At 42.4% G+C, this 22,494-nt stretch overlaps 1 protein-coding gene and 1 long non-coding RNA gene across 3 annotated transcripts in view; one reads left to right on the plus strand and one right to left on the minus strand.

Moving 5' to 3' along the window:
- LOC100710142 (protein NDRG3) overlaps positions 1–20,586 on the minus strand; it is a 31,004-nt gene extending 10,418 nt beyond the window's left edge. The window contains exons 1-16 of one of the 2 annotated variants that reach the window (XM_019349453.2): positions 20,450–20,586; positions 16,852–17,074; positions 10,700–10,771; positions 10,442–10,474; positions 6,753–6,858; positions 6,508–6,628; positions 4,874–4,936; positions 4,721–4,781; positions 4,547–4,633; positions 3,433–3,489; positions 3,214–3,317; positions 2,088–2,153; positions 1,952–2,003; positions 1,820–1,867; positions 1,289–1,324; positions 1,041–1,092 (exon numbers count right to left, since the gene is read on the minus strand). In XM_019349453.2, the coding sequence (XP_019204998.1) occupies positions 1,041–1,092; positions 1,289–1,324; positions 1,820–1,867; positions 1,952–2,003; positions 2,088–2,153; positions 3,214–3,317; positions 3,433–3,489; positions 4,547–4,633; positions 4,721–4,781; positions 4,874–4,936; positions 6,508–6,628; positions 6,753–6,858; positions 10,442–10,474; positions 10,700–10,759 (946 nt within the window). In that variant the 5' untranslated portion in view covers positions 10,760–10,771; positions 16,852–17,074; positions 20,450–20,586. The remainder of the gene's footprint in view (positions 1–1,040; positions 1,093–1,288; positions 1,325–1,819; positions 1,868–1,951; positions 2,004–2,087; positions 2,154–3,213; positions 3,318–3,432; positions 3,490–4,546; positions 4,634–4,720; positions 4,782–4,873; positions 4,937–6,507; positions 6,629–6,752; positions 6,859–10,441; positions 10,475–10,699; positions 10,772–16,851; positions 17,075–20,449) is intronic. The other variant, XM_005477808.4, reaches the window with a different exon arrangement.
- Positions 19,845–21,985, plus strand: LOC102077874 (uncharacterized). Its single transcript, XR_270221.4, has 3 exons — positions 19,845–20,663; positions 20,816–20,867; positions 21,049–21,985. It is a non-coding gene; the product is annotated as an uncharacterized LOC102077874 (long non-coding RNA).
- Positions 21,986–22,494: the final 509 nt, after the last annotated feature.

The following is a 22,494-nucleotide window of genomic DNA, read 5'->3' on the forward strand; positions in this document are numbered from 1 at the left end:
TGGAGAGGACGAGAGGGGTTCAGATCCTGATACCTGATTGGCTGCTGACGTGGTGTAAAGCAACATGAGGGACTGGAGGAAAAGAACAACAGAGAGTAACGGGAACAGAGAGGAAGGAGGATAGGGTGAGAAACCGACATGCTGCAGTTTAATATCACACACACAGACACACACACGGGTATCAGGTGTGTGCGTTTACAACAAATCCTAAGGCAGGCCATGCTGTGCAAACTGTTACTTACACAGAAAATCTAGTGAAGCTGAGCTACAGACAGACAAACAGACAAAGACACGAGTGTGAAGCCACCACACACTGCGTTAGTCCTGCAGGAGGAAATGTCTACAAACGTAACGGCACAACCACTGTGGACGTGCTGCCATCAGACATGCTAGCTGTTTAACAACTCATTCGTACAGGACTGATGAAGTGAGCCAATCTTTCAATGGCCAGCAGGGGGCGACTCCTTTCATTGGAAAAAGACTGATTTTATTTTGCAGTCAAATTGGTTTTGAAGAGGAATGTGGTGCTGCCACGGCTGCCAGCAGACTGCTGAGGTCGCCCGTAGTTTGTCTGCAAACACTCGCTAACTGCTCTCTAAGTAGTAATCAAAGTGAAAAACACAAACTGGAAACGGCTCACTTTCAAAGTAAAAGCTAATATGTTTCAATGTGTACCTTTACTTTGAAAGCAAGCATTCTGCATTTCCTGTGATGGTCACACTTTTTCCTGAACTGCGTGTCTGAACTGCTATAAAGACACGTCGGTGTCTTCCATGCAAACTACAGGCGACTGTGACCATGTGACCAAAGTGATCACAAAGAGATTTTTGGTACAGCACCGTCTTTGTGACCAGTTTCACCCGGCGACAGCCAGCAACTGCAGGAACCCCTGACCAGCTGCTCGTGGAATTCATACGTTTTTACACTGAATAATAACTCTCGAGTAATGTGCGAACCATAAACCAAAGCTGAGATCATAATTAACAAACTGTTAGACATTTTTCATTTAGAATTAAGGTGAGTCATTAAATGGTACTCACTGTAACCCATCCCCTGCACAAAGTACTTGAAGGCCTCGGCTAGTTTTCCAGGCTGGTGAAAAACAAAACATAAGTTTCCTCAATTGGACACAATTATTAACAACTACAAACATTAAAGTTTTATTAAGTTTCAAAACTTCAAATATGAAGGAAAATCCTGGTCCTAATCTTTATTACATCGCGATTATTTCCTTATTATTACAACATGGTGGAGGACAAGGAACAAGCAGGGAGTTGCCGAGGCTCACCTGAACCACCTGAGGAAGTCCTCCACAGTCTGCCATCTAGTGGAGACACAAAAAAACATCATGGGGTAAAACAGTGACCCTTTAAACGCTACGATCACAAAAACTAACAAGCACATTAAAGTCTAGGTTTGTAATACATACCAAGACTCTTTTACACAGTCTGAGCAAGTCTGAGAATATTTATTAAGCAGATTAATTTTTGGATATTCAGATCACATTTCAATAATCACTCAACAGTGGTGGTGGTGGAATATGATGGGAAGAAACATTAACCCCCAAGAAAATCCCACTTTTACGATAACTTCATAGAAACAAAAACAAACAATTAAAAGTTAAATTCTAAACTCAGAAAGTCAAACCTTGTCATCCGCCCGCCCGCCCAGCGGGGTGACGACTTTACCCCATCAGCCTTTTACAGCTGAAGGACAAAAATGAAACCCAGATCTGTGGAGGGTGGGAGTAATACCCCCCCCCCCTCCCCCCGGTGACATCATCAGGTTTCATACATAAAATGATGAGTAGAGACGGTACCTTGAGCAATGTGGTCTTGGTGGGATTCATTCTGGAGTTACACTCCACCTGCAGAGCACACAGACACACAGTGTTCACTAGAATGTGACATCATTTACTGGCTGTTGTCATGGAAACAGGGCAGCCACTCACCACGACATCAACGGCAGGCGACGAGTCTCCGACGACCAGCAGAGTGGGACACCTGAGAAACGAGCACGCCGAATAACGGGACGAGTCACATGACTGTCAGACATGTTAAAGGAGGTGAAAGAAGACGAAGACATACCTGACGGTGGTGGCTGTGTTCTCATTCAGACCAGAGACAGGACGCTCCATCTGCAGCTCGGTGCGACTAAAACACACACACACACACACACACACACACACACACTGTAAGGCAGTGAAGTGGACACACTAAGCTGCTGCTGTAAAACACGGCAGCATCAGTGAGTCTGGGATTTTCTCACTTTGAAAGGAGCTCGGATCAGATGGAAGCAAAGATAAAACCAATGAAAATCTGAAGCTTTCTGAAGTGTCCTTCAGCCTGTTAGCACTCTGCACTGAAACTTGATGTGAATAATGATTTGCTCACACCTGTGAAGTGAAGATGTCTGTTCTGCCACCTGAGCTGTCAAAACACATGTGTCTTATTTCTAAAGATCAGCACAGCTCTTATTTCCAGCTCCCATCAGCTGTCACTGATGATGATTACAGGGGCTTGAAAGCAAAGCTGTCAGTGTGCGCTCCGCAGCCTGCTCTCTGTTAAACACTGTTTCTCAGATAATTACGTAGCGCTTTGTTGTCCTGAAAGATGCAATTAATCCAAACAACATCAGTGTTTGGATCAGGGTGCTTCTGAAAAATGAAGCATCACTTTAGCTTCAGATCGAGCTCTGAAGCAGGAAACTTCCAGGTTTCCACCAGATAAACCGACAGCTGTGGAGGATGATTTGAGGTGATTTAACTGGCAGGATTAATGTGGTAAAGACAATAAAACAGAGAGTTCATTTCTTCTCCCACTTCCAGCATAAAGACAAAGTAGTGTGTAGCAGGAGAGCGCTAACCTTGATTAGTGGAAGGAAATCAGCTCAACAGGTAAAATATTATTACATAATGAAGTCTGGTTGTTTGTACTGTTTTTTTACTGTTTCAAACGATAATCCAACATTAGCTGTAAGTAACACACGTAGCTGAGGTAGAAGGTTGTCTGATGGTGCTGTATTAGATCTTCTTTAGGCTCTTTAAGTATTAAGCTGTGAAGGAAGACAAAATATTCCTCTCCCACTTCCTTCATATCTGTCCATCAACACATATCAGTGGCATTCATATAAATTCTGTTTTTACTTCTATTTGCATTTATTCATCACATCCACTTCCTTTTCCCCACAGAGCCACAGTGTTCAGTGTCCTACCTGCTGTAGCTGTTGTAGAACATGGCCAGGTTGTCCTGCGGTATATCCTGAGAGATGTGGAGTCGATACGTCTGGATTATTTCCTTGTTCTCTGTTAACTCGTCCTAAACACACACACACACACACACACACACACACACACACACACACAGGTTTCAGTGGTGGTTAACCACAGCTTAGAGTCATACAGAACGAGCCTGCAGTGCCTTCTGTCCTCACAGTGCTGAAGTGATGCCCCATGATGATGTCCACCAGGTTGCTTGTCCAGCCGCTCAGCTGCAGGAGACAAAGAAAAGGTCTTATGATCCTCAGAACCTAAAGACCAACAGACAAACTGATTCTTGGTGTTCGGCTGACAGTTTAATAGATACTGTCTCTGTTCACACACAGTGACTAACTGCCAGGATCCTTACTAACTGTAAGGACAGTTGAACTCTGGAGCTTGCAGACTGACCTGAGCTCGTTCAGAGCTCGCCTGCAGTTGTGTCTTTCTGCTCCGTGTATTCTCACTCACTCGACATGCTCTCTGCGGTTTAGACGAGGATGCTGCCTGAGCACAGCTGAACCTCTCACTGTGCATCCATCAAATAATTACCGCTCAGATATCACACAGACTTTTTGTAGCAAAAAACCACCTTAATAATAATTTTCTCAAAACTGAGGATGGTGATAGCCTTCTGTGCATCGTGTTGGTAAATATTATATGGCACAAGCCTGCTTTCAGTTGCTGCTGGCTCTGCAAGCCACTTCCACTGCAGCTCCTCGATTTCATGCTTTGCATCCTCTCACTTTTTTCTGTGTGGGTCTTACTACTGCGCTCTCTTCCTTTTGGCTTTACATGCATGCACATGGAAAAGTGGTGGTGAGAACATTTCTTTCCAACCATTAACAACAAGAAAGTATCTGAAGTTGACTTTTAGTTCAATAAAATTAACAAACTTCTTCTTTGTTTACTTTCTTCTTCTTCAAAAGATGCAAACTTGAAAAAAAATCCTACATATTCATCTTATCCTGACTCCACATTTCTCCACCTGCAGATGTTTGAGAACAGCTGGAGTCGGTATCCAGAGTTTGTGTGTGTGTGTGTGTTCCTGTCTAGCTATCTTTGTGAGGACCGAAATCTGCATTCTACTATACTTGTGAGAACCAACAGTCACTTGTGAGGACACACTCACCGGTCCTCACAAGTTTGAAGGCCTTTTTGAGGCTCAAAATGTGGTTTTAGCGTCAGGGTTAGGGTTAGGGGCTAGGGAAAGCATTATGTCAATGAAGGTCCTCATTACAATAGTTGAACGGGCTTGTGTGTGTGTGTGTGTGTGTGTGTGTGTGTTACCTTGGAGGCAGCCCAGTCGATCCAACCCTTGGCACACGGGTCAACGTTAATCAGAACTAAACCCTCCACTAAACTGGGCTCATTCAGCTGAAACACGACAACAACCGTCATCAGTTACATCATCATCATCATCCTCCTTGCCGTCCCTCCTGCTCAGTCCTGTTTGCTACTTACTGCCAGTTTGGTGAGGATGTATGCTCCGGCTCCAACGCCGATACCTATCACGCTCTTTATGCTGATGATGTCACACAGATACACATTAGGGTATGCTGTCTGTCTGAAAATTACCCATCATGCACTTGACTGAACAGAGGACAGCAGACTTACTGAAGCTGGGTCATGACAGACGGCAGCATCTCAGCCAGCTCATCCATGGTGGGATACTGGTACCTACACACACAGTCATGTTCACATCACACTGACTCAGGGACTCACATCTGTGTGTCAACAAAGTCTTCGTTTGTGTAGGACGGGACTTTTGAGAGACGGGGAACCTCGGGGAGAAGCTTGTAAAGAAGACGGCACTGCCACTAACTTCTATAAATAACTGACGCCTGGAGAATAGTTGAGTGGGTTATTATTTTGTCAAGACAGAGACCGGCGTGGGCGGTTTGTGTGTCATTTTACTTCCAGAAGATGTAAACCAACATTTTAAGCGCTGTTAGAAAATCATCTCCAAAGTTTCTTTGTTAGATTTAGTCAGCTGCTGTTTGCTTTGTAGGTCATTATTTGTTGTTACTACTACTATACCGGTTTGGATGAATTATTATAAATTATTTTCAACATTTACTTTGTGTAATGTACACTCACTACATAATATAAAGTCATTATAATCGCCTGAAAACAAGAGAAAACAAAGTTCTTGCTGAAATTAAAGAACTGGCATTTATCACAGGCCACATTAACCCTTTCACACAGTCAGTCCTGCAGCACTTTGTTCTATGGCTTCTACCCATCATGCACACACACTGATGGATGCATCAGGAACGTGGGGCTCAGCATCCTGCCCCATCCAAACCTGCTTTAACTGCAACCAGCAGATGGTTAAAGCAGTGTAGCGATCATAATATCCAGTGCTGTGAAAATCATTCTTATCAGATGTAATCGTATTCATAACAACAAACTGCTTCTGCTGTCACAGTGTACAGCCGCTGTGGGTGGATTGTCCGAGCTGTGTTTCCACACACCAGCAGAAGCTGCTACTCCACAGCTGAAGGTGGGAACAATCACCGTCTGACACCGTCTGTCTCTCTGCTTTATTATTTACAAATCTGAGTGGAAAATTAGAAAAGAAGCATATTCTACACAATAGCTCTGCATAGATTTAGGATCCAGTGTTAATGTGACACTTACTAATCTAACCGATCACTGTAACTGTGACTGTGTGTAAAGAAAGAGTGTTCTTCCTAAGCTGGTGCAGGTTTCTCTGAGAGCTCCTGTTTCTGTTAACAAGTCAAAATGCTGCAAATATCCAGGACACTTCAGGTTAAATAAGGGTTTTTAAAGAAAGCAGCAAGCATTCCTGAAGTATGTTGTAGCAACATTATAACTGTTTTTATTAAATATAGTCATTTTCTTCTGAGTTTGCAGAATCTGTTTTTGGATAAACTTAAAGTCTTTGAGGTTTAGACTAAGATTTGAACTCCAGAAAGTTTTATTGCACAGTAACGACATAAAACCAACTTAAGGAAAGTAGCTCTGATATTCTGGATTCAAACAAATCTGATGCATTTTCTCATTTCAAAATAAAAATCAAGTCAATGACTAACGTCAGCTCTGACAATAACCAGAGTCCTCACAATCCTCCGAAAAACAGCCTCACAGAAACACAGCAGCTGTTTAATGGGGACAGTTTTGTGTTAACAACAGATCAGCCACAAGAAAACACTGGTGAGTGTTACACCATGGAAAAGGTGTGTGTGTGTGTGTGTGTGTGTGTGTGTGTGTGTGTGTGTTTTTACCCTGTAGGGAATATGGGAGCGTTCTCCTGCTGTCCCGGAGCATCAACATGCAAAACTGAGAAGTGCTGCGTCACTTCCTGCATGTCTTCATAGTTAAAGAGACTGTTGAAACATGACTTATCTACACACACACAAAGACACACACACACACACACACACACACACACACACAAAGAAAACAATGTGTTGTGTTTTTGTTGTCACATAATTCGTCGCTTCATTAACCGTGTCCATGTTTTACTCACGGTTGAGTCCGATGTCGTGGTAGGTGAGGATCGTGGGCCGGTTGCCCTTAGCGGCCCCCCTCATGGTGACGTGCAGCACGCCGTGGGCCGTCTCCACATCGTGCTCCTGAGTAGCATCGCGAACAACACACAAACCCCGCCCTGTCAGCACCGACAACAAACATGCACTGCAGCACGAGCCCTGAGGGCCGGCTCATTAAGCTGTGTTCATGCTGTAATGTAAATAACACTGGAGGGGGGGGTGTCTAATCTCTGGAGTCATTTTAAAACAGTAACCAAGTGTCAGCAGCTCTGAACAGGTCATTCATGTTTATGTGATCAGAAATCAGGCCACATGAACGCGTCGTAGTGTTGTTTAAAAAGCCGAACGACGCCGTGCGAAGCTGCAGCACGGCGACTCTCAGCCTGTCACAGGCTGTGTAGGAAATCATCCATATTCATCTGGTAACAGATGGAAACACAGACAGGCGCGCAGACCCGTGAATGGATTCATGGGTGCTGTAATCTCATTACTGACTCATGGAAACACCTGACAGATCCCATTAGTGGATCTGAAGCTCATACTTACTCACGTGCACACACGGCACGCACAGTTTTACATGTTTGGATCTGCGGCGCATTGAGAGCATTTGTATGCTTTTACACAAAGCACAGAGTCAATTCAGTATCGTGCCTGAAGCAGGTCGTTTCTGCTGCGTGCTTCATGTGAGAGGAAAACTGTGGAAAAGATCCCAGGCCGACTCTTCTGAAACTTCCTGTGTAAACCAGGCCGAGTAAAATAAGCCTGTGTGAGGTTCAGCGCATGTAAACACGAGGATGCTTGAAAAGTCACAGTTTCTTTGATGAGTCTCATTTCTGCAAGTGAGCACAGCAACAAGACACGTGCTTCAACGTGAGGACTGGAAATAAATTAGGGTGATGATGTGAATCAGAGGACTGGCTTCGTGCAGACCTTTATTCAGGCGTGCGGTCAGACGGGCTCGGGTCCTCTGATGTGGAAAACAAGTGGAGGGAAGCTCCAAGCTTGTTTTAAAACAGGCGATTTACACCAAAGTGCTTTAGCTAAAGTGTTCTGTTACAGCTGTTCCTGACTCTGGGGAAACAGTACATCTTAAAAGAATAAGATGACACAATATTAAAACATATTATGAAGTCTGTATACTGAACTGAACTCAAAAATTAGTTTTCAAAGTTTTCCAATGCAACGGTTGAGTCTCTGTTTTGACAATAAAAGCACCCGCTCAGCACGCTTTTACTCAAGTGGACCTCACACGGTCCTGAGGTCCACTTCGGCGACCTCAGGACCGTGTGAGGCAGGATCAGAATTAGTGGTCTCAATGCTGTTACTCATGCAGTACCATCAGGGCAGTGACAGTGAGCCCAAACACGCATCCACAGTCATGAAGAACAGTCCTCAGACACAATAAGCACGTCTGAACTGGCAGAAACACAGCGCTGCACATACACGGACGTGTTGTAAGTAACATTTTAACGGATTAATATCACAGCATGTAAAAGCAGCCGACTCCCCTCCAGCTAACTTGAGGCAGCTAAAAGCAGAGAGCAGGCTACGAAGCAAACTGGCTCAGCAGCTGTAAGGTATCAGCTGGTGAAGCGTGACTCCAGAGGAGCTAATGAGCAGCTGACCGGCTAACTCACCACCCCAACTTCTAAAGAACAGAAGATCTGGTGCAGATCCAGAGAGTCAGACATCCTGACAGAGGACAGGAGGAAGAGAAAAGGTTTCAGAAAGATGGAGGTCAGCCGTGCTGACGTCCTTCGGCCTTCTGCTGAGTGAACACAGAGACGGGAAGCGGGGGTGGTATGATTGGATCAAGAGACATAATCCATGTGGTCATTGGCTGAGAAGTGGAAGGTCTTAAAGTCTAAATAGTCGAACCTGCCTTCTCTCTATCTGCAGCCTCCTTCAGCTTCAGGTACTTTATTTCTACCTGCAGGAGGTTTGACGAGAGCTCCCTCCACTCACACAGACGACACAGACGTACTCCAGGTGCAGCTGTCAGCTCAACAGGTGGATTTAACACCATTACCCAGAAATCAGTGGATTTATCCACCCGGCTGTGTTTTTAAGAAAAGCTCAGATTTTAAGTCTGTATCACCAGAAAGGAAGCAGACTCAGAGCTGCTCACTCTGAGTGAACCACCTGAGACCTTTGTGGAACTTTTTAATTAAACTTCATCTCCTGCTCTTGAAACTGACTAATTTAAAAGTCTGCTGAGAATTTACTGTCCTGATTAATCTTCAGTCCTCTAATAGAACAAACAGACACCTGAGTCTGGACCTGTGGACCGTGCTGTTGTGCTGATTTGGGAAATTCTAGGATTTTTTTCTCCAGATGTTGTGGAGCACTATCTAGCAGGTATCTGTGTCTGTGTGACGCACCTGTACAGTTTATGGGTGCAGGCTGATAACTTAGCTAGCTAGAATTAGCTAATAACTTAGCACTGTGCCCACTTGACTAATTCTGATCTACAGCAAAAATACCCAGTCTGTAACCAGTGGGTGATATGAAATACACTGAATGTCATCTACTGTATTATTGGCGATTTTATTTTTAAATAAAATTGTGAGGAAAATGTGGATTTCCCTGACACGACCACAGCTGGGGAACAAACAGTCCGAGCAGCAGCTCATTGCTCTACATTTACCCCATCGCTGTGATCAGAGTCACTGATGCAGACTGACCTGCTGTGACGTTAATATGACGGGTGCAGAGGATCGATCCATGTGCAGGCCCGCTGACTTCAGCCTCATATCTCTGCACAGTTCTCCTCAAATATGACTGACTGGGAAACTTTCCATCCATACAGTTAAGCTCTGCTTGTTTGTCGTTTTTTTGGCCCAGCCTTTGTTTTTATTACAAGGCAGGAAGAATGCATAGTGCATTATCACATCAGCTGACATCATGCATGTCATCTCAGGATCGATCCAAGCAGGTTTAGAAGACCCTAAACTCACACTGAGGTTGGACCAGAGGGCCACAGCTAAATCAGCTGAGAAAGTCCAAAAGCTGAACAGCCCCCTTCACAGTCAAACCTTCAGATTAAAACACAAGAACTAGATCAGAGTGAGGGTGAAATAAACACTCCAAAAAGAAGAAAACCTCCAGTTCTGGACAGTTAGAGTGCCAAACAGTTTTACAGTTTCTATGGGAAAAGTGTGCCGAAGCAGCCCAAACACATACCACAGCTGGGTGATGACACAAAAACAGGCTGCTCTGTAAAAGCTTCCACCCCCTCTGCTTCCACGCATGTAAAGGTGAACAAAAGGTCAATAAAACATGTGCCTTCATCAGCGCCGCTTCTAATAATAGCTGATATTGAACGTGACTGATCAATGTGGACTTGTTTCCTCCTAAATCGATTCTGCTCAACAACACACAGCAGCCTGCAAATAGCAAACACTGTTTGATGGGCCTGTAATTACACAATGATGAAGTATCTCTGAGGTTTTATCCACTTCTCTCACACCGAGTCACTTTCATTCTCAGCTACAGGTTATCAAATAAACTTGTACTGTTCACTCTAAGAATGAAAAAGAACACCCTGCTGGGGTCATTACTACAAAATCTCATGGATGGTGGCTGCGTTACATCTCAGAAACAGTTAAATGTTGTCCATGAATACAATATGAACAGAATATCTGCTGATGAAGTGTCAGTCACTCACCTGACAATCAAAATCCTGGAGATTCCTCCCATTCTGAAGAGACAGAGACAAAATCTTCACTTTTTATGTCAATCGCAGTTTCCAGGAACTGAACACAAAGACGACTGTACCTCTGTATTTTATAATTCATGCGGAAATTAGTTGAAAAGCAGGAACAGAAAATCATTTTCCTCAGAAGCAGCTCAACAAAAGTTCACAGTTTACGTCCAAGTCCTGGAATCCAGGTCTGAGGGCACCCTGTAAGCCCCGCCCCCTCACCTGTCCTGTCAGCAGTGGTTTGATCTCAGTGAGCTGGACATCATGAAGCTCCTCCATCATAGGACAATCCACCTGATAAAGCACACAAACAGGAAGAGGAACAGTTTGTTTTACTGGAAGTTGTCGAGACTTCTAATAAATACATTAACAAATAAATACATATATAAATAAAAACAACGTTCCTGTTTGCTTTTTGGGGGGTGGTCAGAAGCATAAGAGGAAGCAAAAAACAGCTGACACTGTTTCACATCCACAACAATTTAACTTTGAAACAAACAAATAAGAAGAACTGTGTAGGAAGTAAAACTTGACTCATGTTACTAGTTTATTAGCCTTTAAAAACACAGCGTTCACTACAGCTAAGCATTCTGGTTCCTGTGCTGCAGGAAGGAAACCACACAGCCTCAGAACTGAAGCTGCTGGGCGTACGTGGCACATCAAGATGCTAATGTTTAATCCAATTTTATCCATGCATCTGTCTTAAAGCTCCTCAGGCCTGAACGTGGCAGCTCTGTAGTTTACCTGTAACCCTTCGGGCCAACTTTAGCTGCACAAAAAGATGAAACTTTCATATCCAGCTTTGAAACTAGACTCAAAGAAACAGCCCGCTGTGCCAAAGCTTTGACCCCTTTGTTCCCCGTCTGCGACTGCATATCTTTGTTGGCAGCTTCTCTCACTGGAGAAGTGCCCAGTTTCTCAACTAGCTTGGGAATTCTCTTCAGCATCAACTTTCATTTTTGCTGCACTTTCTGTTGGCTGTGCCCGTCTCTTTAGTTTGCCCCGCGTGGACTGCAGGACTACAGCTACAACTCCAATAAGAAACTTCGGACATGCATGTTTTTAAGATAAAGATTTACTAAGAGCTGAATTTTGTTTCAGTTGGTACATCTGAGCTAAATGAGCACACAACATGTTAGAACAGACTCACAAAAGTACAAAACATTTAAAGAATTTCAAAGTTTTAATTCAGTGGATTTTATAAATGAGTGCTGGCATTAAAGTTTATCATCCAGCAGCTGTGAAGATCTCACAGGTGTGACTGTCACAAATATTTAACGATGACAACGATGACAACTTGCTTTAATACAGACAATTTCATTTTTGTGAATGTGTTTCCATGACGTGTGGAACAGATATGTTTCATCATGTAATAAAACAGTTGTAAGAATATTGTTTTCTTCTTTTTTTTAGGTCTTATTTATGACACAATTATCTCATTTATTTTCAAATTAACTTGGTTCATTTTAATGGAATTAAAAATAAAGTTTTCATGACTATTTTAAAAACAATATTTTAAATGAAATACCTAATACCATGATGCATGAGAGTTGAGTTGGAGCTGTATCAGTGGAAGAAGCACTTCCTCACCCATCTAAGTGAGCTCCTCAGTCCCAGCCAACAGCAGTACAGTTGTCCACTGACCAACAATGGGCCGTGAGCTCATACAAAGTAATATAGCATACATGGTTATGTGCCAAAATCAACACCGCAAATCATATATTGGGTAAACCAAACAACCAAATTAGAGAACAGCAGAACACAGAAATCATCAGGCTGGGACTCGCCAGTCAATTTACACCTGCAAGCCAGTGGGCACTCTTTCAGTGATGAGGATGTGCACATCCTTGACACAGAGGAACGCTGGTTTAAACAGGGAGTCAAGGATGACGCTTACATGAAAAGGAAAAAAAACATCTCTGAAATGAGGAGGAGGCCTTAGAGTACATCTTTCACCATCTTAGCAATGTAGGATTGTTAATATGCAATCCTACATTGCTAGTAAATAATGCTAGTTCTGCACTGTTTGTTGGGGAAACCTGCAGTCGGCTCAGAGTGCAGAGGTCACCCGGACAAGCGACGAAACACCCCTCCCACGCAAAATCACACATCCAGATGAATGGAATCAACTTTCACTAATACCAGAAAATGTCATGGTGGGAATTAATTTGATTTCCATTGGACCAACATTCTATTATTTAAGTAACAGTGTATATTAAGAGTTACACACTAAACATGATCATAGCACAAAAACAGCATTATTGAAGGCAATGGATGATCTTCACATGGCCTCTGACCGTGGACATCTCGTGTTTGTTCTGCTAGATCTCAGTGCAGCATTCAATACTACTGATCATAACATTTTATTACAGAGACTGGGACACTTATATTTAATACTTGATATTAAAGGAAATGCACTGTGCTGGTTGAAATTATATCTATCTTATACACTCCAATTTACGCATAAAAAAAAATCAGAAGTCTTGGTCATGGAGTTCCACAGGGTTGTGTGCTAGGACCGATACTTTTTATGTTATACATGTCCCCTTTATGTAATTTATAAAACACCGTTTACATTTTCATTGCTGTCCGGATGACACCAAATTATATTTATGAAGCCTGATATCCCAAATGAGTTAAACTATAGGCTACTTTAGGGATGATGTCTTGTCATTTTTTTCTTATAAATTCAGACAAAGCTGAGGTTGTTATACTGAAATCTAAGAAACATGGGGTCTTTTGTGTGTGTGTGCGTGCGTGTGTGTGTTGTGAGACTATTTCGAGTAACTTACTTTAGAGGAACAATAAACCCCACCTCTGTCTTTTACATTTAAACTTTAGTCTTAGTGTCCAAAACTTTAACACATGATTCAACATGTTTGCAGTTGACAGTCTGCACAAGAAACACTCCGACATGCAAATGCTGTGACTGGATCTTCATGTAAAGGTCAGGCTGTTACACCCTGCATTGCTGCATGCCACCATTTGCATCTGTTCAAATATTTCCTCTATGAGCCTGTTAGGCACATCAGCTGAATGATGGGTGAGTTATAAACACATTTATTATAAATACTCACTCTGCAGTCTGACTGTGACATGAAAAAGACAGTCAGATAAGAAGTGTGTAATTATACATTTTAAGTACAGACGGTTGTTTTGAAGAGGTTGTTCGGACCAGTTCTGCTGACATTAATAATGTTAATTTCAATGTAACCCAGTCTGTGTGTCTCTCTTACAGTCTACCTGTGGGGCACTTCCACCTGTGTAATCCAACTGTGTGAATCTAATGGAAACAGTGATCTCTGGCTGGAAGTAAGCCATCCTCCTGTTTGTGTGTGTGTGTGTGTGTGTGTGCGTGCGCATATGTGTGTGGGCAGACAGCTTGGGTAACAGTGTTTCAGCAGAGTGGTTTGGATGGATGTTGAGCTTCCTTGTGGGCACTTTGGCTCCGACCCAGACACACAATCCGTGTGCGAGTCAGATGGAGCTCAAACTGAAAACAAAACGAGATCAATCCCAAATCCAAACATGAACGGTACAGAAATTAAACTGATCTTTTTTACAACTAAATTTTACTCTTATTATGCGGCCCTGAGGTGAAATTGGAAACAGATTTATGCATCTTCTAAAAGAAAATGTCTTCTCAGGACCGGGGATCAGAGACCAGGGACGACAACTGTTTCTATGCAGTGGTTGAAGCTCCTTTTGAACATTTGCAGCAACCTGATGTGAGAAACGGGGCGAATCCAAAAACTACACCTCACAGCAGACAGGCTGCAGTTTTTATTTTAACTACCATTCTGGGGAAAAACAAAGATATTACCTATTATATCGAAGTTATATCAAAGTCCAACAAGAGCTTGAATTCAGTGCAAACTTAAAATTCAAAATTAGTGTAAAAATCCATCTGATTTCAACATGATTTATTTCAAATGTGGGTCATCACAGCACACTCCTGGAGTTCATTTGGCTGAGAATGATGGGCCTCGCATATAAAAGCCAGTATGTGATGAGCTGGGAGTCAGAATCTGGGTTTGTGTCCACCCCAGGCTCTTTGCTGCATCCACAGTCTGCAACAAAACCGATGACCTGATGGTCCAGGCCCAATAAAGCTGACTGGCCAGCCATTGGTCTGTTCCTGCCATTGATGCTGTTTCCAATCATCAAACAGACTGTAACAACCCTGACTAACCAACAGTTTTTCTTTCCTGATGGTATCTCAGTGTCGTATTAAAGGCAGCGTGAGGTGACTGAAACACAGAGGCTGTTATTAGTGGTGTGTGAAACACAAATGAAGGTGTCTGTGGCGACAGTTTCATTCACGTGTGTCTAAAAATGGAGTGCAGACTGTAAAATGTGTTTCGCAGCACACCTGTGACTAAAACAGCAGCACAGATGGTGCTGTGGTAGTTTATGGTGGAGCTGATGCCTCTTCTCTCACAGCAAGTAGCAATGAGGCGGAGCCACGACCGAGACAGCGAGCCCAGGTGGGGTGAAAGAAAAGGACTCAAAGCGACAGCAGCACCACTCGTCACTGTGATTAAAACCTTATTAAGAGTAGGGCTGCTCAATTAATTGAATTTTAATCTAAATTATGATCTGGGCTGTCAACGATCATTAAAAACGACTGAGTCGATTATTAGCACCTCCCTCGTGCTTTACTCTCACGCTGCTCCGTGTGGTAAATCGAGCGCACCTCTCTGCGATTCGAACACGCGTCACAACAATTAAGAGGACCGAGGGAAGCTCGGAAAGCTAAGCAGAAGTTATTTGGAGAGGAGAGGATAATGGCTGCTGAAGAGAGAATGCTGTTGGTTGAAAAGAGGTCAAACGACTTCAGTGGTGTGGAAACATTATCAAGTAGACATAGTGTGTAAACTTTGCTACAGTGTCGCAGCTGCACCACAGAGCAACACTACAAATTTATTCAAACATTTGAAGACCGCTCACAAAGTGACACACGATCAAACAATGAAGGAGCAGCAACTTTAGTCGACATACCTCAATGTCAGTTTGATGCAATTGTGCATTGTGTGGCTACACAGCTTGCCTTGATGTTTGGTTATTTGTATGCATAAATATTGTGCAGTATTTTGAAGTTCACTAAACATAGATGTTTACATTTTTCATTTATTTTTTATATTGCAAACATTTGCACTGTAATCAGTATTTGCACACTATTTTATATTATTTTTTGACAATCTTTAAAGCCATTATTCAATACATTGTTATTGTTAAATAAATATCGTCAAATAATCGAGATCTCAATTTCAGTGAAAATAATCGTGATTATCATTTTTGCCATAATCGAGCAGCCCTAATTAAGAGTCCTTTAATAAACCATGTGATCAACTCAAATATGAAGAAGTGACTTTTTGAGCTGCTCCTGTCTACCACAGGTTTGTTTAACACAGCAACAAAGAACAGGTTAAATAAGTTTACGCTAAATTTTGCTCTCCTCTCAGTTTCTAGCAGCGATGCCTGCAGCTGAGCACTGCCACTCCTACATTAAAGCTCAAGGTACCAGCAGTACATCCTGTAATAGAAATGAGCTTTTCAAGCCTCCCAGATTGATGGCCCTTAATATAAAGACTTGTTTCGGACTTTACGTTCCCCAATTTTGCTTTAAGTTATAAAGTTATTTTGTTATTTAAATATTTAAATAATGATCCTTATTGCTGTTTTAGAGGAGCGGTGCTTCAAAGGATAGTTGCAGATTTCTGTCAGAATCTGCAGATTATACAGTACAAATAAAATGTTCACGTTGTCTTCCCAACAGTTTCACTGGATGGTCAGGAAGCGTTCGCGATGTCTTCTCCGGCGCTGATAACTGGCGTCTGTCTTGTGTCAATGACGTAAAAGACGGATTTAATGCGACATGACCGTTCAAACAGCAGTCACTTTCTAAAACATCGGATATGTATCAGATTCAGTACCACATACGAAAGTGACCCAGATCGGATTTGTGCTGTTCACACTGTCATACCATGATTGGATATGGGTCGCACAGGGTCAAAAAAGTCGGATTTGAATCGCTTTTGCATGCAGTGTGAACGTCGCCTTAGTCACTCCACTCTTTGCTCATGTGTCTTTTTTCATTAAAGGCTCCTAAGGCCCAAACAAACCAGGCAGGTACTGTTTGTGAGTGGATTTCTGTTTGGTCGATTCATGAGTGGATCACTCAGCCTGAGGACACGTCTGCCAACAGAACGACTGTTTACATGACACCATGTCCATGTTTACGTGTGGTCCAGGCAGCAACGAGGGCTGCTCTGTTTATAAAACAGAGATATAGTGACTACATGTGTAAACATACAAGTGGGATACTCCACAAACCCGATCTCACTGACAGAAGAGCACACATACAAACACACCTGCAGGAACACCTGCAGAAGGTCGTCACGTACAGATGACAGGCCGACCAAAGGGAAGATTTTAAGGACCAAAATGATCAGTTGGCCCTTCTCCTTGTTCTTTTGCTTGTAATCTCACAGAGTCTGAGCGGTCCTGGTGCCTCTGGTCCTGATCCAGCTCTCCTGCTGAGGCCCGCTAACGTCCCTCCTCTTCCTCATGTAGTGTTTGCACCGCTGGTTCTTCCTGGTTCGCACCACACATCAAAAAGCTCAGTTTACCTCCTCTCTTCCTCCTTGCTGTTATTCAGGACTGCTGATTAGTCACAAGGTCATAATTCCCATCATTCAACAAGTTACTATTATAAATATGTAATGATAATAATAATAATAATATACATTTATAATTATATATAATTATGATATATAAACTGTTATTTCTTTAACATAGACTGTACACTGCAGTTTCTCGACTTCATCTGTTTCTTTTTGGTTCCTGTGAAGCTCCTCCAATCCCTGAAAAAAATGCTCCATAAATAAAGAAGATCCACATTTTTGTTTTTATAATCCTTCCAGGTGGAACGAATGAACAGCAATGGCCAAAAGTTTTGTGGCACAGGGGCACAAATTTTGTGTTTCATTTATTCGCAGCTTCAGTTTTTATTTCTCTCATTATTATTTTTTACATGTTTCTGTGATATAATGACTGTAGATGCTTATATCAGCTTCTGGAGATCCATCCCTGCCTCCCAGTCTGTGGGCTTCTGCTTGTCCACATGCTTTTTAAGGACTGACCAACTAAATACGTTCTAAAAGACCAATTCCAATTCCCAATGACCCAGGAGATATATGGTGATTTTATTATTATATTATTACTATTATTAGACTGCGAAACTGATAAGAAAGCTGTGAGACTAACACAGTTGTCCTTAAAGTCATTGTATATTCGCTCTTTTAGTGCGTTTCTGTAGCTCTTCATCTACAGATTTCTACATGGTCTCATTCTACACATTAATATCGGTGATTCTTGTAGGGTTTATGAAAATGCTGTTGAAACACATTTTTAATAGCCAAAAATCTCAGGAATCCGCACAGACATTTGTTATGTCAGATAACCAGTGTTGGGACTAACGCGTTATTAAGTAACGCGTTACAGTAACTACGTTATTATTGTGGTAACGAGCACGGTAACTAGTTATTATGCCAAAACCAGGAACGCGTTACTCGTTACTGGGATTTAGATAGGCTCGTTACTCGTTACTTCGTGTGGTGGATATCGCGGAGCTTCCACAGATTCAATAACATTAGCAAGTGGTGGAGGCCAGCAGGTGGATGAAGGAAAGGGAGGCAAGAGGAGAGACCCGAAGCGGCCGCCGGTCCGCGTGTCAGGTGAACTGAACTTCAGGTAAGAAGTTATGACCTGCAGTCTATCTGGGTCAGATATAAACCAAGTTTAGGTGGAGTTTATTTTCGGTATGCTGACATTTTCGTACTGCGTGCTAGCTAGCATGACGGAGTTTCTATACAGCTGGGTGGGTGCTATGTTACTGATGTTGAACTTTATTTTGTTCATACGGTTAATTATCAGAGTTGCCAACCATCCAGTAAAAAACAGAATCGTCTGGTATTCAGAGAAAATATTACGCGTTTCGTACTGAGGTGAAAAGGAACACAGTTTGTCCCGGACTTCAGCTACAATGAAAAAGACACAAAGCTGAAGCTGCACAGCTGCCTCTTCTTCTCTCATTCTCTCCTGTTTCTACTTCAATCACGAAACTGATCAATGATCAGCTGATCGGCTTTTCTCTCTTGTTTATTTATCGCCCACTTTGCGCCAGAAAGAGGAAACCAGCGGATGTCGCGTTAAACAACAGCAGCACGTTTAAGCTTGATCAGCTGTTGTTAGAATTTATTTAATATTAATTTCTAGTATCAGCTGATGTTTGCTGGAGCCACAGCTGTAAAGCTGCTGGTCATGATGTCGGTTTGGATATGTGGTGAGAGGGAAACATGAAGATGAAACCAGGAGATGTCCTTACTGAATCATCAGAGCTGAACAGGTGATGGAGAAACAGGTTTACCTTTTAGGTGACATGAATGAGTTGAAGGGACGTTATGAGCTGTTTCTGAGAGACAAATAACACCAGGATCCTTTTCTAAGTAGCTGACAGCTGGTAACTGTGCAGGGGTGGGTCTAGCAAAGTTTTGCCAGGGGGCCAGGTAGGGCATTAACAGGGAAAGGGGGGGACAAGGAAATACTTTTCTTTATTATTCTCATTTAAAATGTCTCGCTTTTAAAAAAATAATTATCTGAGTCTTACAACAAACAATTGATAGATTGATACATATATACCATCAGAACAGTGTACATCACTGTCACAACAGTGTTTATTTTCATTCAAAGGCTTCATGATTTTTCCTATAATGGTGGGCCGGTCTCTAGTCAAAATGCCCGGGACGATTGTTTTGTCCCAGTCCAGCTCTGTATGCAGCTCATCTGCAGTCTGGTGTTACCTACATCTTCCTATTCAGAAGGCAGAATTTCCAAGTTCTGAGTACAATCAAAAGCACCACGACTGCAGTTTTTGTGTTGGATGTAAAAAGCAGGCTAGAATCATGGCGGCGGTCAACGACGGTCCAGGCGTGGGATTTCTCTCATGGAAATGTGCACATTATTTTTTCCTTTCTATTGGTAGGTGGCACAGTGCACTTGTGGCAAGTAAGCAAGCTAGAAGACTGGCAGTCTGGCTGGGTATCCAGTTATGGAAGCAACACATTAACAGGAGAATTCTGAGTAAAACCAAAGTTACTTTCCCTAGTAACTAGTTACTTTGAAAGTAACGAGTAACTTGAAGTAACTGAGTTACTTTTTTAGAGAAGTAACTAGTAATGTAACTAAGTTACTAATTTAAAGTAACTTACCCAACACTGCAGATAACACAGACCCTCTGCCTTAACTGTATATGGAACAGTCCCATTTTAAGCCAGGAACCTCAATAAAGAAATCAATGAAATTGATTGATTATGTCCAGACTATAAACAAATGGACTGAACTGCAGCTTTATATCAGAAGGGGCTGAAAACGAGCTGATAAAATCAAAGGTAAATGATCAGGACGTGCTGCACTAGTAAAAGTGAGGAGGCTGACATCATGAGCGGATTTATTTAAGCCCTGCTCTATAAACAAGCCTCATCACGACGTTCTCGTAAACGCCTCAAACAGCTACGCACCTGCCGACATCCATCCGACTAATTAACGGGCTGTAACAACAATAGATGCGAGGCTGGGCTGAACGGGATGTACCGAGGCTGTCCGCCCACACACGCACGCACGCACACGCACACACAGTGGCAGGAGTTATACTGTAGAGGATCTTTAACGTTTAACGTTAATGAGCGCGGATGCTAAGCCACAGACCGACCGTTGCTACGTTACCGACACACACCTGTTACCAAACACACCGCCGCCATGTAAGCTAGTTCTGCGAGCTAATAACCTCCACCACTAACTAGTAACAGTTAACACTGAAACTAGCCCGCTCATTTACCCGTTAACTGGTTAATTATCCTGAAGAGCAGTCATTAGTTCGTGCCGAGCCGAGTCGGACCAGACGCTACTCACCGTGTTTTGTTAGCTCCGGAATCTGCTCAGGTTACCGGGTTAATCCAGCCGCCTGTGACCGTTTCAACGTCAAAGACAGCCGTTAAGATCGATGTGGTCGCGAGGATCCTCTCTCACTGACTGAGCTCGCAGCCAGCAGCACGCGGACAGTCCGGGGCGGAGCTACGTCAGCGTAAACAACAGGTCACGAGATCAGCCGCCATATTCTCAACAGGTGTCAAAATTTTCTACGAGCACCAGAAGCTTTGTTTCTGATTTATATTTTATTTCATTATTTTATTTTTTTTACTGGGAAACTTTATTTGTAGTTTTTAATTTGATTAAATTAGTAAATAATTTTTTGTTCTTCTTATTCTTAACTTTTAGCTTTATTTTTCTACTGAGAAACTTCTGAATTTATTTCCTGAGCGTTAAACTGGTGAGTAAGGATGCTTTGCTGTAAGTATAACACAGGGGGTTAAAAAATATTTACTAGAAATTGGCTTTTATTTGTATTTATGTGCTCTTTTTAGTACACCTGTACACCTGATTCAGTCCCTCGTAGAACCACATTTAGCAACAATAATTCTAAGTAATGGTTTTCTGTATGACTTTTTCAGTCTCGCACGTCGTTGTGGAGGAATCGTTGCTTCATTGAGACGGACAATCGTTCATGGACTCTGACTGGATCCCTGCAGCACCGATTCTTTCCTTTGTCATCTTTCTCATCTGTTTGCTGCTGTGCTTGAGATCATTGTCATGTTGCGTGACTTAATTTGATCTGAGCTTTAGCTGTGGGACAGATGGCCTCACATTTGACTCCAGAGTACTTTGGTATACAAGAGTTCATGCTCAATAACTGCAAGGTGCCCAAATCATCAACCGTGCATACAGTTGGTGTGAGGTGTTTGTACTGATGTGTTGTGTTTGGTTTACTCCACTCCTTGTTCTGTGCATTATATACAAACATCTGCATTTTGCTCTCATCTGTCTGAAGGACATTGTTCCAGAAGTCTTGTGGTTTGTTAAGATGCAGTAAATCTAAGTCGTGCTGCATGTTCTTTTTAGAGAGACAAAACTTTCTTCTGCAAATCTGCTAAATAAGCTGTACTTGTTTAGTCTTTTAATATTCAGTCTTTCAGTGGTCCTGTCCTGACCTTAAACATTTAAATGCAGCCTGTAGTTTCTGGATTGGAGCTGCTGGGATCTTTTATTTCTCTGAGCATTGTATGGTCTGACCTTGAGGGGAATTTGGTAGATTGTGGCACTGTGTTCACACACTGAATGCTCTTGAACAGCAACCTACCAAAACTTGTTTAATTCATAGAGGTGCTCCCAAATCCTGATAATCGGTTAACCAAACCAACTGACCTGCTTAACTTTTATGGAAGCATTAAGGGACTACTACATTTTTTACACACCTCTTGAGGAGTAAACAATGACACAGTGTAATATATCATGTGTTGTTCATTTAAGGTTGGATTTACCTCATTTCAAGTCCTGAAATAGACACAATGCTTTTATTATGTCCTGATATATTAAATGTTATTACTCAAAGAGTGTACTTTCTGTTTCATTGGAGAGACATTGGTTTGTTCTTCCTCTTACTGTAAATGTGTTAAAAAAAAAAAAGAATTAAATATTTAATAAACCTTACAGGTGTGTGTAAACACCTGTAATGACTTTATGTTATATTACTATATATTTATGCCACACTATATTAACAAAAGTATTCGCTTGTCTGCCTTCACATACATATGAACTTGAGTGACATCCCAATTTTAATCCATAGGGTCAAATATAATGTCGGACCACCTTTTGCAGCTATAAGAGCTTCAACTCTTCTAAGAAGGTTTTCCGCAGGTTTATTAGAATTTTTGAACATTCTTCCACAAGTGCAGTTGTGAGGTCAGACATTGATGTTGGACGAGAAGGCCTGCCTCGCAGTCGCCACTCTAATTCATCCCAAAAGTGTTCTGTCGGCCTGAGTACAGGACGAGGACTCTGTGCAGGCCAGTCTGGTTGTTCCACACCAAACTCGCTCTTCCATCTCTTTGTGGACCTTG

Source organism: Oreochromis niloticus, linkage group LG20 (genome assembly GCF_001858045.2).
Source record: "Oreochromis niloticus isolate F11D_XX linkage group LG20, O_niloticus_UMD_NMBU, whole genome shotgun sequence".
Lineage (NCBI taxonomy): Eukaryota > Metazoa > Chordata > Actinopteri > Cichliformes > Cichlidae > Oreochromis > Oreochromis niloticus.